The 14785-nt window shown below is 39.4% G+C and overlaps 1 protein-coding gene across 3 annotated transcripts in view; it reads right to left on the minus strand.

Annotated features, from left to right (window-relative positions):
• Positions 1-14785, minus strand: part of RABGAP1L (RAB GTPase activating protein 1 like) — a gene marked incomplete at its 5' end in the record, with an annotated part of 171329 nt that overhangs the window by 125450 nt on the left and 31094 nt on the right. For all 3 annotated transcript variants that reach the window (XM_081322948.1, XM_081322949.1, XM_081322950.1), the window contains 3 exons: positions 5863-6013; positions 9053-9146; positions 10130-10274. In XM_081322948.1, the coding sequence (XP_081179074.1) occupies positions 5863-6013; positions 9053-9146; positions 10130-10274 (390 nt within the window). The remainder of the gene's footprint in view (positions 1-5862; positions 6014-9052; positions 9147-10129; positions 10275-14785) is intronic.

Consider the following 14785-nt stretch of genomic DNA (forward strand, 5'->3'; position numbering starts at 1 on the left):
TCTGAAAATTTTAGCGTGTTCAGTTTTATGTCCATTTAATTACCATCTATGGGTTCTGGACACTTAGCAAATACCAACATTTTTGTCTTTTCATAACTTGTTAATTTATCACCTGTGACATGAATGGGAAATTATCTTAATTCACATTTTAACCTAATGGGAGTCTGGGACAGAAGGACTGCATCATCTGCATAAAGTAGCATGGAGATATATCTATGTGCTAACTTTAGTGGGGGGAAATCAGGAGTGTTCAGGTAGACCACCAGGGAATTTATATAAACATTAAATAATGATAGAGAATTCAACCCGTCTCACTCCTCACACTAAAGGGATTGTTTCGGCAAGATGCCTTGTGAATTAAACTGAAATTTTACATAGAATTCTTTATAGGCCAAGCGTGGTTGGACACACAAGGAATTTGTTTCTGGTGCATAAGCTCTCAGTGTATATACAAATAATAGTGATATTCATGATCATATACAACATGAAAATACATTCATCATAAACTGTCACGATCATATACAACATGAAAATACATTCATCGTAAATACACTTCATCATAAATCATAAGATGCAACACCTAGTGATAGTCCTAGAATACCAGATAAGCAAACAACATAAATCATACTAGGGTACAAAAAAATATAAATTGTAAGATAGAAGCAGCAAAGTTATAGTCATAAGAAGATAAGGATAGGTAATAGGAAAGATGAGGAGTATCATAGTAATACAGCTTTACTAAGTATTTTGACAGTGCTGTAAGAATTAGTTGTTAAGCAGAGTGAGGGCATGGGGAAAAAGCTGTCTTTATGTCTAGTCGTTCTGGTGTGCAATGCCCTATAGTGTCGTCTTCAGGGAAGAAGTTGAAATAGTTTATGTTCAGGATGTGAGGAGTCATGCAACTTATATATGAATAATAACAGTTGTCTATCTAGTATGGATTTATTATTCTCCCATTCATCATGCATTTGTTTTACAATATTTAGTAGAGAAATACATGAGACTAAACCTAGCTCATACAGTTTCATCTATTTTAAATCTGCATTTGATTTGATATCATACTGTGGGAAATGTATATCTACAATTCCTGATGGATCATTCACACTGCTACACAAACTTTCCAATATAATTCGTTATAAAGAAACCCTAGAAGAAAAAAGTACAAATTGATTTTAGCAACTGCATTTCTGTCAAAAGTAGAAAAATAAGCACTGTACAAATATCTCTATAATACTGATGGTAGAAAAGGACATGATCAGTCATCATAGAGATATAAACAGTCTGAGAGGGTAGTTTCATTATATCATCCCTCTAAGAGCGTTAAGCAGGGAACACCACCCCATAAAGAGTCTTTTGTGGGAGGTATTCAGCAAATATAAAGCTGTACAGGTAATACTCGGTTAACGATGATAATCAGGACCAGCGTTTCTGTCGCTTAGCAATGCTGTCGTAAAGCATGACATCACGTGACCACATAACTTAGCTGTGGGAATCCTGGTAATTCTCACTCCTGTGGTTAACCAAAGACCATGAAATGTTCAGTGAGGACTTCCGTGCAACTATCTGTCAACTTCCAATAAGCAAACTCAATGAGGAAGTCAGCAGGAAATTGTGACTTCCAGGCAGTTTCTAAGCAGGCTGGCAGGTAGGTAAGTAAATGGCTGCTGTGGCACAGCATGGCCAAATGTGGGGATAGATGGCAGGTGTGCAAGCAGCCATTGCAGTCCAGAAAAAGCAGCCAGGCCAGGAGTGGCTGTTGCCAGTGGCTGGAGGATGTAGAATTGGCTTGAAGTAGCACAATACAGGCACAGCTGGGCCTGTGTGGTTGCCACCAGAGACAGGAGGGCACACAGGCAGCTAAAAGCAGAGTCAGGTGGGTGAGCAGGCACTACATAGTACAAGATCAGCATACATAAAGTGCAGCTACTAATTGCAAAAGAAAATAAATTAAGCCAATCATATATGCCATGTTACTATAATAATTAATAATGTAATTATGATGGACATCATGAATATTCTAAAAAAATAGAGAAATAATAGCAGAAAACATTCAAGAAATACCCATATTACTTAAAATGAACCTGATAAAAATCTTTATGTTGGACTAGTCAGAGAATATATTAATTTTTTTCTGGGGGGAACTTGCATGTGAAATGTTTTTTCATTCTTTTGTTATTCTCAATATAAAGTACACAATGCTCATATTTACTCCATATTGACCAACAGAGTTCTACAGTTCCCAACAGTGTTTTTTAAATATTTCAGGTCACCAAACAGCCCAGGATAATATAGCTAGATTTGTAATATTTAATTAATTCTATTCTACTAATAGATTCTACTGTATATTAGCCATTTTATATACTATTTGTTATTTTATGCATTTATTTATTTTTTACATTTTTGACCACCTATTTTCCTGGGGGGGGGCGGGGGTTTGAAGGTGTACAGTAAAATGTTAAAATATAAAAACCGAACATAAGAATTAAAAATTTAGAAAATTTAAAAGGAGGCAAGGATGGCTGCAATTTGTTAGAAATTAGTTTCAAAGCTGAAGGGAGGAGGGTTTTTATTACAGGAACAGCAGGAAAGATGCAATGATGTGGCAGTGGAAGGGGAGGAAATCAATGGCACATTTCTAACCCGGCTGGATCTTGAGCAGCTTTGAATTGTGTACAAAGAATAGAGCTGGGAAGAAAAAGACTGAATAGAACAAATGTCAAAAATATGTTCACATTCTACCTCATGAACTACAATCTTCTGTGTTTCAAAGCACAGAAACTCAGAAAAAAGCCAGAAAATCTGGGTTCTTATCTGTAGACAGTAATTGCCAGATGCTGGCTCTGAATTCCTAGTAGGAAGCAGGGTTCAATATGACACAATAAAAGTCCTTCCACTTTCAGGCTCCAGTGAGCTATCATCTTAAATGCAAAAAAGGGACAGAAATTGCAACCATTTCAGTTCTAGGATGTTATGTAAAATATATATGCAATATATCCTCTAATGAAAATAAAGATATTAAATCTATACATATGTCACATAGACTACTTCCACCTAATAAATTGTAGGACATATTTTATGGCTTCATTGAAAAAGTGTCCACTTTATATAAAGAAACTCTATCACTCAGCTTGTTTTCATCAGACCATGGATGAAAAATATGTCTCAATTCTGGATAGTGCAGTCCAAGGATACTGGTACTGACAAACTAGAATATATGGTGATAGTAATAGCACTTAGACTTATATACTGCTTCACAGTGCTTTACAGCCCTCTCTAGGCGGTTTACAGAGTCAGCATATTGTCCCCAACACTCTGGGTCCTCATTTTACCGACCTTGGCATAGAAAAACTCAAAAAAACAAGTGCAAGATCAGAAGATGTGGAGAGACCCAGCCCATAGAATAGCCAAGAGTCAGACACGACTGAAGGGATAACATCATCATCAAGTCAAATATTAAGCAGATCATAAATGGGGTTTCCTGGCTTGTTCAACTGATCTTCATGGTAGAGACAACAAGGAAGACCTGACTGAGCACATGCCAGGTTAGTTGCAAAAAAGACAAAATAATTAGAATTCTATCTTACTATTATATAACAATTCTATTTCTATTATAAGGGACGTGGTGGCTCAGTGGGTTAGGACGCTGAGCTTGTCGATCTGAAGGTCGGCAGTTTGGTGGGTCGAATCCTGAGTGCCGTGTAGCAGAGTGAGCGCCTGTTACTCGTCCCAGCTTCTGCCAACCTAGCAGTTCGAAAGCACGTAAAAATGCAAGTAGAAAAATAGGGACCACTGCAGTGGGAAGGTAACAGCGTTCCGTGCGCCTTTGGTGTCTAGTCATGCCGGCCACATGACCACGGAGACGTCCTCGGACAAACGCTGGCTCTTCGGCTTTGAAACGGAGATGAGCACCGGCCCCTAGAGTCGGAAACGACTAGCATGCATGTGCGGGGGAACCTTTACCTTTACCTTTACCTATTTCTATTATATAATCCTTCTGAACATATTCATCAGTGTTCACATGCCAGTTTGTAACTGAGATACAATTATGTTATAAATGAAAAATTCATTCATTTCAGTGAAATTTAAGTAAGTTTAATTTACAATGTTCAGTTGAAGACTTAATATTTAAACACCCACAAAATCCAATGGGAAGTTGTTGTGTTTTTAGTAAGATAAGAATGAAGACACATTCATAAACTGAATGTTATTGTTATGGAAACTGGCTTACTAAAAGAAAGTAAGGTAGGATGTTGTTACAGCAACTGTAAAGTTAAAAGAAACCAAAAGTAGAACTAAATGTCAGCCACCCTCAAATGTACTATCTATAACTCAAGTTTAAAAAGCCCAGATTATATTTTTTATAAAATCTTCTGGATAGCAGAATTCTTACATAAGTCTTGAAGATTACATAACATTAAAGCACTAAACAAGTAAATAAAATGGTTATTTTAATTGAATCACTATGGAATTCTTGAAGTTCTTTCTGTTACATTCTAAGCTTCATTCTAGTGTTACGTACTCTGCTCGCCACACAGGTAAGATGAATCAAACTACATTAGAGTTCTAAAACAAGATATTCATCCATCCATCCATCTACTCCAGGGGTGTCAAACTCAATTTCATTGAGGGCCGCATCAGCATTGTGGTTGCCCTCAGGGGGCCGGGTGGGTATGGCCTGGGTGGGCATGGCCTACTGGGTGAGCATGGCTAAAGTGCGTATGGCCTACTGGGTGGGCATGGCCAGCTCTACATCGTTCACATCAAGGGTGCCTATGGGGGCCTGGGCAGGAGTGGGACAGATCTGAGGGTCCCTGGCAGGAGGAGGGTCTCTGGGCCAGGGCCAAGGCAGTGGGGGCCGTTCCCTCACTGTTTCCAGGATGGCTTCACGGGCCGCATGAAACCACTTCGCGGGCCGGATCTGGCCCCCGGGCCTTGTGTTTGACATGTCTGATCTACTCACTCACTCACTCACTCACTCACTCATTCATTCATGCATCACCAGGCTGCAGACTGCTTCTGGGTGGCTCACAATATAATATAAAAATAACAATCATTCTACATGAACCAGTAAACTGATGGCAAATCCAGACAACACATAAAGCAGAAATCATACATTAGCCAGAACTCCATCCATTCTAGCCCAAGCCTAGGAGAAGGAAAGGCAGGTATTTAAGGCCTCCAGAATGCCATTGAGAAGGGAGCCATCCAGATTTCAGGAGGAAGCCCATTTCAAAGGACAAGAACCACAACGAGAAGGCATCCATCTTGAAAAATGAGGGACTCAAAATACAGCCATCCTATCAGTCCAAACGGGCCAGGCAGACAGTACTGAAATGGTGATCTCTCAAATAACTGGATCTTATGCAATGTAGAGTTATAGAGGTCATATCCCACTCCTGGTTATAACCACCCTTCTCTTAAACAATGTGCAGTATTTAAAACTATAGAAAAATGAAATATTTGGTATCTAGTATAGTATATAGTATAGATTTGCACCAGAGGTGATATTCGGCCAGTTCGCAACAATTCGGCAGAACCGGTAGCTAATTTTTTGTTGCCAAGGCCCAGAACGGATTTCCTGGAAGAGCAACCACACAGAGAACAGTTGTTCACATATTTAAATCCCACCACTGGTTTGCACTCATAAAACTAAATACATTCTGTAACATAATACAGTACTTCAAAAGCAAAGTAAAAAGATTACGAAATCATGGAACTTCAAAAATACATTCAGAGAAGCACCATTCCTCACTGAAAGGTCACAGCAGATACCAAACTATGCCTACTATCATTTTAACCTATTTTATTTGAAAAACAAAATCAATGTATAGCCACATTGTACTAAAGAAAATAGACACTGACCTTTGTGATAAGAATTCTATATTTATCCAACATCGCCTGATTATCATGACATCCCGCTAGTAACTGCCACACTTCAGCTCTCAAAGCCTCTGGTACACCCCTTTTCACCAATGAAGATAGACCTTTTGGTCGCATGTCCAGATTATTATGCCTAGATAAAATAAAAAGTTTTCCAGTTCAATTTTTTTCTGTTTCTCATGTTTCTATACGTGATATTGAAACTAGTAAGAAAATATGGAGGATTAAAATGGATACTTTACCACCATTTTGATCTTGCTAAGGTTATATTTAAGTATAATCCATACCATCTCAATGCTATATCCCAGCCTGAAACCCAAGGGATTCATTTCCCCAGGTCCTTCTGGAGCTGCAAGTCTAAAAATTGAAGATGGGAATTACCCTAAACAACACTGTGGGACAATTTATCTGTGGACACCATGACAGTGGAAAAACGATTACATTTTGCTGCTTTTATTTCCACAAGGTCACCCTTAAGAAAGGCTCTTATCCATGCTTAATTAGATTCAATATTGCTTTCTCCAGCGCCATTTTAAACATCTTTTCTGTTGTTTCATCTCCTCGAATTTCTCAGAACACAAGGAAGTTCTCCAGCTGCACCTGTGATCCAATTCAAAGCCATGGTTGTCCCTTCATTCTAGGTAGTGACAAGGACTTGGTTGAATTGTGCCTAAGAATGGCAGAAAAAGTAAACGTTTCCTGTGAAACTCAACAGGGTCCATTAGACACCTGAGGAAGACCCACTGAAGGGAAGACTGGCTGCAGGCAACTCTGTGGCTAACACAGAATAATCTGACCAGTGACTGCTCCGACTATATCAATAGCAAATGGTTTTCTTTGGAATGAAATCTAACTTACTAAAAATACAAAAAAAATAAAAAAGCATGTAACTTGCATACAATTTATAATCCAGCATTTATCTACTTTCATTTATTTTACATAAGACTTCAGACAATTGTATAGCTCACGGGTCGGCAACCCATGGCTCCAGAGCCACATGCGGCTCTTTCAACCGTCTCCTGCGGCTCCCAGTTCTCCACCATGTGCAGTCCCCCCCCAAAAAAGTGGGACTAAAAAAGTTCAACCAATCAATTCAAACTTCTCATGGAAAAAAAACTTGTGAAGTTTGAATTGATTGGTTGAAGTTCCTTGGTTTGTGGGACTGCCCACAAACCTCTTCTTCTTCGGACTGCACATGGCGGCAGCTGAGGAAGAGACGGGAGGACTGCTGGAAAGGTGAGCGGGTCTGTCAGATGGGGCGTGGAGGTGTGGTGGTGGTGTTTCTGAGCAGCGTCTGGAGTTTCGGGTGCTGCCAGACCCCCTCCTTCTTTTCCCCCTTCTCTCTCTCTCTCTCTCTCTCTCTCTCTCTCTCTCTCTCTGTGTGTGTGTGTGTGTGTTGGACCTGCAGGGAACGGCTGGTAGGGAGGTGGCACTCCGGTGTTCCCCCGTTTGTGTGTGTGTATGTCGGACCTGCTTGGAACAGCAGCTAGCGAGGCGGCAGTCCAGCATTCCCCCGTGTGTGTGTGTGTGACCTGCAGGGAACGGCTGGTAGGGAGGCGGCACTCCGGCCTTTTTTCCCCCTTTCGTTTGTGTGTCAGACCTGCGGGGAACGACTGGTAGGGAGGTGGCAGTCTGGTGTTCCCCCCCGTTTGTGTGTGTGTGTGTGTCGGACCTGCAGGGAACAGCAGGTAGGGAGGCGGCAGTCTGGCGTTTCCCCATTTGTGTGGGGGGACCTGTGGGGAATAGCTGGTAGGGAGGTGGTAGTCTGGCATTTCACCCCTCCTATGTGTGTGTTTGGCCCACGGGGCTCGACACACAGAGAGACGCAAACACCGAACTGCCGCCACCTCTACCAACTGTTCCCCATGGGTCGGACACACTCACACGAGGGAGGTAAACAACACTGGACCGCCGCCTCCCTAGCAGACCTCCCCTGTGGGACGTGCCGCCAGGAAGCCGGGATGCCCAATGAACGGACCGTGGCCCAACAGCCAAGACTGGGCCAGCTCCGGGATGCCACCAAAATTTTGTTTACTTTGCCTGGACATACCGCTGCTCCTGCCTCCACAGCTGCCAGAGATGGGGTGGCCTAGTGCCCTCGCTGTGCCCGGCAGGCAGTACTCGGCAAGCAGGCATGGGTGATGCACCGGCAGCTCCTGCCCCTCCAACTACCAGGTGGTGCTGCCCAGACACACCGCTGCTCCTACCACCACAGCCGCCAAAGACGGCAAGCCCTCGCTTTCCTTAATCATCCCCTTGGCGGTGCTGCCCGGACACACCGCTACTCCTGCTGCCACAGCTACTAAAGACGGCAAGCGTGGATGCTCCCACACCAGGCCTGGAGCACCTGCAGTGTCTCTCGATGAGGGCACTAGGCCGCCCCAACTGTAGCCGCCGCTGCCACTGCCACCTTCCTGTTGTTACTGCCTGGCAGGCAGGCGGTGCTGCCCGAACACACCACTGCTCCTGCCGCCAAAGACGGCAAACGCGGTGGTTCCCAATCTTTGCTTCTTTCACTCTTCAATTAAGTCCCCTGTTCTACACATGCACGAGCATGCGCGCATGTGCGCATGCTTTTTATGGCTCCCATTTTTTTGCTTTTGTGAAAGAACTGGTTCCGAGTGGCTCTTTGACCCATTCAGGTTGCCGACCCCTGGTATAGCTCTTTTAGATATTTTTTTCTTCCATTAAGTCATGCCCATTTCTCAGTCCCTGCAGTTTTCTTGGCACAATTTTTGTGATTTGCCATTTCCTCCTTCCTAGGACTGAAAGAGAATGATCGGCTCAAGGTTACCCAGCTGGTTTCATGCCTAAGGCAGATCTCCCAGTTTATAGCTTGATGCCTTAACCACAACACAAAACTGGATTATACTCCCCCGAAAGGCAAGGCCAGAACAAAGTAATTTAATTTATATTTTAATTGCATACTATTTCATTAAATAGTTAATAAGATTACCCTCTATTGGTATGATAATTTTCCTTTTACGTCTTTTGAAATTAAGAGTTTGGTAAAAATAGGAGGGATTCCATAAACAGCTTTCAACACTGGGACTGAAATTCTGCATAGCTGAGTTAAATACTTCTAAAAGAAAGCTTATTAATATTTTCCTACTCTGCAGTTCTGAAAGTTTCTTTTAAAAGGTAGTTTAAAAAAATTCTCATTAACTCTTACCATCGTCCCAACAACTCTCCCCAAGAATACAGTATCTTCTCTGGACAATCTTTCGATACATCACCCGTACCACTTGAGAGTTCATTATCACTTCCTGCAAGAGAGATCAGGAGCAACAATATTGGTCAATATCACAATATATACTTTATTTGAAGGTGGGAGTTAGGAATAAGCTGGGTATGCTGACGGTATATTGCCCATCCTACTGCTCAGCAGCATCTTTACTCAAGAAGCTTGACTTCATTCCCAAATGGGAGTAGTCCCCCAGATGCTAGATTGAAACTTCAGCATCCATGTCCTGAGGATACTCTCTCTACTCTCAGACAGCTCCTCAATAAACTGAGGCGAAAGAATAAAAAGAAAGCAATAAAGGAGCAAAGTGTTCTCCCGATTTTCCTATCCTTATTGCATCTTTCTCTTTTGCTATGAAACAGTTTGTTTGCAGGGTTAGGATGGCCCCTTCCCTACTGTCATGCTTTTTCCACTGGGCTTTTGGGGCAAAGCATACAAATTAATTTGAATAATCCAAATTAAAGGAATAGTTCAGGTAGCAAAGAATGCAGCAACACAGATCAAATGTTGGATAGTTGTGTTCAACAGAAGGGCTGCCACTGGCAATTTTCTTAAATAGGTCAGATGCAGACATGGTTCAATTACAGAGGCTTGAGTCTTTATCCCTTGAAGAACCAAGCAGATCACCTTGCTTAGTTTTCCAAGCTGCCAATACACCAGGCAGGCCCAGACTCTGGTCACCCGCCTCCTTTTGTATCTGTTCTGGCCGATTATCTGCTACCTCAGGCTTAGATGGTTTGTGATTGAAAACTCTTGAAACTGCCAATCTGCTGGATGAGGCCCCTCAGCCTTTGACTCAGAAGAATGAGAGGAATGAAAGCTTTGCAAAGGTCTAGTACAGATGTTTCAGCTAGAAGTTGATATACATCTGCCTTTCATCAAAAATAGTTTCTCAAGATTCAAGGCTCATAAGGGGAAGAATATGTTCATAGCAAACAGTTCTGAAGAGACTATTGAATACAGTGTTGCCTATACAGGAATTGCAAAAGTCCATTTTACTCTCACCCTCTTCAGCATCATCCTCTTGCAAAGAAATTTGATCAGCAAAGCTTAGTGGACTAATGGCTTCTTCCTCTTTTTCAGAATTGCAATGTAGATTCAAGACTTCATAGATTGGATCTCCAGTATTTGTACTGCTTTTCCCTTCACACTAAATATAAATGACAAAAAACATAATTTAGCCTAAGCAACTCTAAATACTAAATTGATTGTTCATTTTTTTCCTGTATAAGAATGAAAAAAAACTAATGAACAAAAAAAATCTATTGGTCTGACTCCATTAATCCATTTTTTTATAAATATTTTATTAATTTTCTAGTTTTACAATCATAAGTACTTAATAAACAATGTGTCGTCTGGGTCCATTAGTAAATCAGTGGTACATATTAACTTCTTCAATCTAAGCCCAATATTACACCATCCAATGCTTCCTCTCTTCTTCCGATAGTACACATTTTCCCACACTAGGCAAATACAATTCTTATTGTTATTAATAAATATACAATTGAATATCAATATCTTTGTTACATTTTCCTAATATCAATAATGTTGGTTTAAAATATCTTTTCTAACCAAAATATATCTTAATTGCATTTGCACTTAATATTCATTTATTCAATTAATATCCTGTTTTTCCTGCTTTTTAAAATTTTAATTTCCCATCAGTGTTCAAAATGTCTCTATTGCTTATAATTTATTTTTTATTTATTTTATTTATTTTAATTCCATTTATATCCCGCCCTTCTCCGAAGACTCAGGGCGGCTTACAAGCTTAGCAGTAGCCTTCATTCTATGTATATGCCTGCTTACTAGGGCTTTCACACACACCCCAAGCGGCATTATTACAAAGTCAGCTTAATTGCCCCCAACAATCTGGGTCCTCATTTTACCTACCTCGGAAGGATGGAAGGCTGAGTCAACCTTGAGCCTGGTGGGACTCGAACCTGCACTTTCTCATAATAAGTTATATTTTGGTAACCAAAAGCTTTCTTTATTCAAACCCTCTTAGCATTTTCATATTTCCCTTCTTATACCAAAATATAATATTCTAGTTACAAATCCTATCTTTCTAGTTATAATACTTCTATTTCTAACAATTATCTATTCTCAGCCATGTTCAAACATCTGATTAATAGTATAACATCCCATCTAATGGGTCAACACCTCTATTTTCTTCAGTCTTACTCTAGCTTTCTTCCTTTGCCAACTAACTTTCCAAGTCAATGCATTTGAATCATCAAGTAATTCTTCCTCTATTTTTGTGTATATTGTTTGGAATAAGAAAGACAATTTGATTAAAGTATTTTTGGAAGGACCAGCCTATTGATATTCATTAAACAGCCTCCCTCCTTCTCCAATTTCCCACAATTCTCCTAACAGCTCTATCTTCCATTCAATCAGCTCTTCTTTCTTATCCTCAAGTGTGTTCTGAGATCTTGACAGGTAAGAAATCTTTTCCATTTCCGATATTATCGGTACGTCTTCTAATTCTTCATTTAGCTGAGTCTGTCTGTTAGTTCCTTTCTTTAGGTCCTCCATCTTTGGATCTGCTTCCTCTGATTTTCCTTCGATTTTCTGGGTTGCTAGTTCCTTCTTTGTAGTCTTTTCTGAGTTTGTAGATTTAGATTAAAGAATTATTCTTTTATCTCCTTTGTGTTATTTTTAGTCTCATCATGAACTAAGGCAATTGTCTCTTGTATTGATTTTAACATAGAATTTCTTTCTGAAATTCATCAACATTTTCTTGTTGGTATGTCAAGCTGGGGACTTTGGGGACGTCAAACCGGAAGTCTCATTAAGCCATTATTGTTGCTTGCTAATACTGTAGCTAATTTGAAGTTTGATATGCTAAGAATACAAAAAGAGTAACCATTCAAAGTAGAAGTTAAATAACACAAAAAGAATAAAATATAATGCAGCCCACTTAACAAATTTATTTTCTATCTGAAACATTTTGTTGCCTGAAGCTGAGAAGAGAAAGCACCCATGCAAAATATCCGAAGCCAGCCATATTCATTAAGCAGAAAATCTATAAACTCAGTGTCTATCCTGAGGAGTAAAAAAGTATTGTAATGCTAAATTAGTAACAAAAGATTCATTGTCTGTTCAAGATATTCAAAATACACTCCACACCCTAATAGGAAGGCCAGCTCCCAGGCAGCCATTCAATGCTATATTACAAAGTATAATGATGACAAGCTCAAAATAAAGAACATATCAAGTTACCTCCAAAAATCTAAGCGTATTGGACAGCCTGACTGTGCCTACAAGGTAACAAAAAAGGTTTTAGATGAATCTTCTGTTGAAAGAAAAATCATCAAGGTCCAGTCCAAGCTAGGAATAATCAGAATGGAGACTGCTTTAGAAAGAAGGTTGTAGTTTATTGAAGAGCAAAGCCAGACAGAAACATGGCTCTGGGAAAGCTGACCACATATAGTAGGGAGTGGTGTGTTTTTATACCTTCTGGAGCTTTTCTTTATACCTTCTGGAGTTGTTCCTGTGGCATGAACTTTGACCTGAGTCTGAGTGTGCCTTTATGATATTTGATGGTGGTGGATAAAATCCTATTATGCCCCAAAGGTCATATCCTGCTTCCCTGGGGCTGTGGCTGATGACTATGTCCTGTGTTGGATTTTTTTAATATGTTTTTTATTGATTTTCCAATATTACAATAGTATATTTGAAAAGCAACGTGGTGTCTGGGTTACAATAGTTCCATTTTGTACAAATACATATTACAAATCTCCAATTTGTTATACCGGTAATCAGAATTTCCTCTTTTTTCCTTTGATACATATTATCTTATCTAAATTAAACACTTATTTTTATCCATCAGTTATTAAGAAGTTTTCTTACATTTATCAATACTTTAATATATTTTAACATTCCATCTTCAAGACATCAAGCACCTTATATACTTTTCCAGCTTTAATTTTGCATTAATATTAAAATTAAATGTTTGAAAGTTTCTCAATTTTATATTTCTAAGTGACCTCCCTTCCCTTTACACAATTCTAATACCTGGTAGTATAAATAAACGACTTATCTATTTCATTTCCTTATCAACAAGTTGATAAAACAATATAGTATTCTTGTTTTCATTATAATTTCCACATATTAAAAATTAGCCAAATATTTCTCCCATTTCAACATTTAATACATCCTTTCATCTTTCATATCACTGCATCCAAGTATATAGATTACATTATATCATTCTTAACATATATACATTTTAATCAATTTCATTTAAACAGCTCAATATTTCAAATTAACAGTTAATATTCATACATCTGAGTTTGTTTTTAATTTTATTTTTTAATTAGCTAGTATTTTAATCTACTCATCAAAACAATCTCTCATAATCCAAGTACAATCCTGTCTATTTTAGTATTCCTTTTCAGGCCTCTTAGATATGTCCATTCTTCTTCAGTCTTATTCTTGCTTTTGCCCTTTGCCATATGATTTTTTGCTTCTTTGCTTCAGGGTCATCAAAGAATTCTTGCATTGTTATATAGTATAACAATATATATTGTTATATAGTATAACAATCTTCCTTTTTGAAGGGTTGAGGGGTCTGATAAAAACACCAAATCCTCTCATTATTTTCATCTCTTGATATAGTTGTCCTGGACTATATAATTTTTCTTCCATTCATTTCTCATTTTTATCTTCAAATGTCTGTGCTTGTTGAGTAGTTAATTCTTCCATCAATGTATTTAATTGTTCAATTTCTTCTGCTGTGTTCTGTCCCAATAAATTATTAGTTGTAGTCAAAATTTGAGTTTGCTTCTCCAAGATGCTTTCTGGTTTTTTTCCAAAAGCTCTTATTTCATCACCAACTGTAGACAGGAACTGATAGGTTTGGGAGGATATTTTCATCATAGCATAATTTGTTTTTGTATTTCTTTCATGGTGGAGTCTCACATCTGGTGTTGAAGGCTAGTCTTATCTTATTTTTCTAAAGAGTCAGCCAAATCTCTTCTCTCTCTTTTTTTTTTTTTTTGAAGAGTGTCAGATTGCAATTTCAATTGAAATTTCAGGTTTGGCCACTGAGTATCCCCCAAGCGCTTAGTTTCTTTTCTGTTTCTTTTAGGGAAGTATCTGTAAATCTTTGAATTATTTCTTGTATTTCGGAAAAACAGAGCCAAATTTTCAAATAAGAGTAGGAAGTAAGAAGTAGGTAGTCAAAAGCTTTTAGTCCACAAGTTATAAAGTTCTAATTGAGGTCAATTCATTTTTTTCAACTTTTTTTTTAAAAAAACAACGCCCCTGGAAGCTAGATCGCCGCTCTCTTGAAGGGAAGGTTGAAACTCCCCCCTCCCTCTCCACAGGGGAGAAAGTACTTAGCAGCTTATTTAGGTGAAAGGAAGAAGATTTGAATATCAGAGAGGAATCTTACCAGTCTCTTCCATGCTGCTTTAATGTTGCCTGGTAGTAAGTGTGACTTCGGCTGTCTGAAGCCTAGTAACCAGCCATGTTGCTATGACCAGTTCGAAGGGAATGCAGGCACTAACCGGGGGGGGGGGGTTGCAGCTCACCCCGCATTTCTGCAAAAGCCCCTTCTTGCTGGTCACCCCTCCAGGGTGACTCTTCGGTCCTTTTAGGGGGCCCCAGCGATGCGAAACTGGATGTGGAAGACGAGAGCCATCCTCCAGACATCCA

Source organism: Vipera berus (genome assembly GCF_964194415.1).
Source record: "Vipera berus genome assembly, chromosome: 3".
Lineage (NCBI taxonomy): Eukaryota > Metazoa > Chordata > Lepidosauria > Squamata > Viperidae > Vipera > Vipera berus.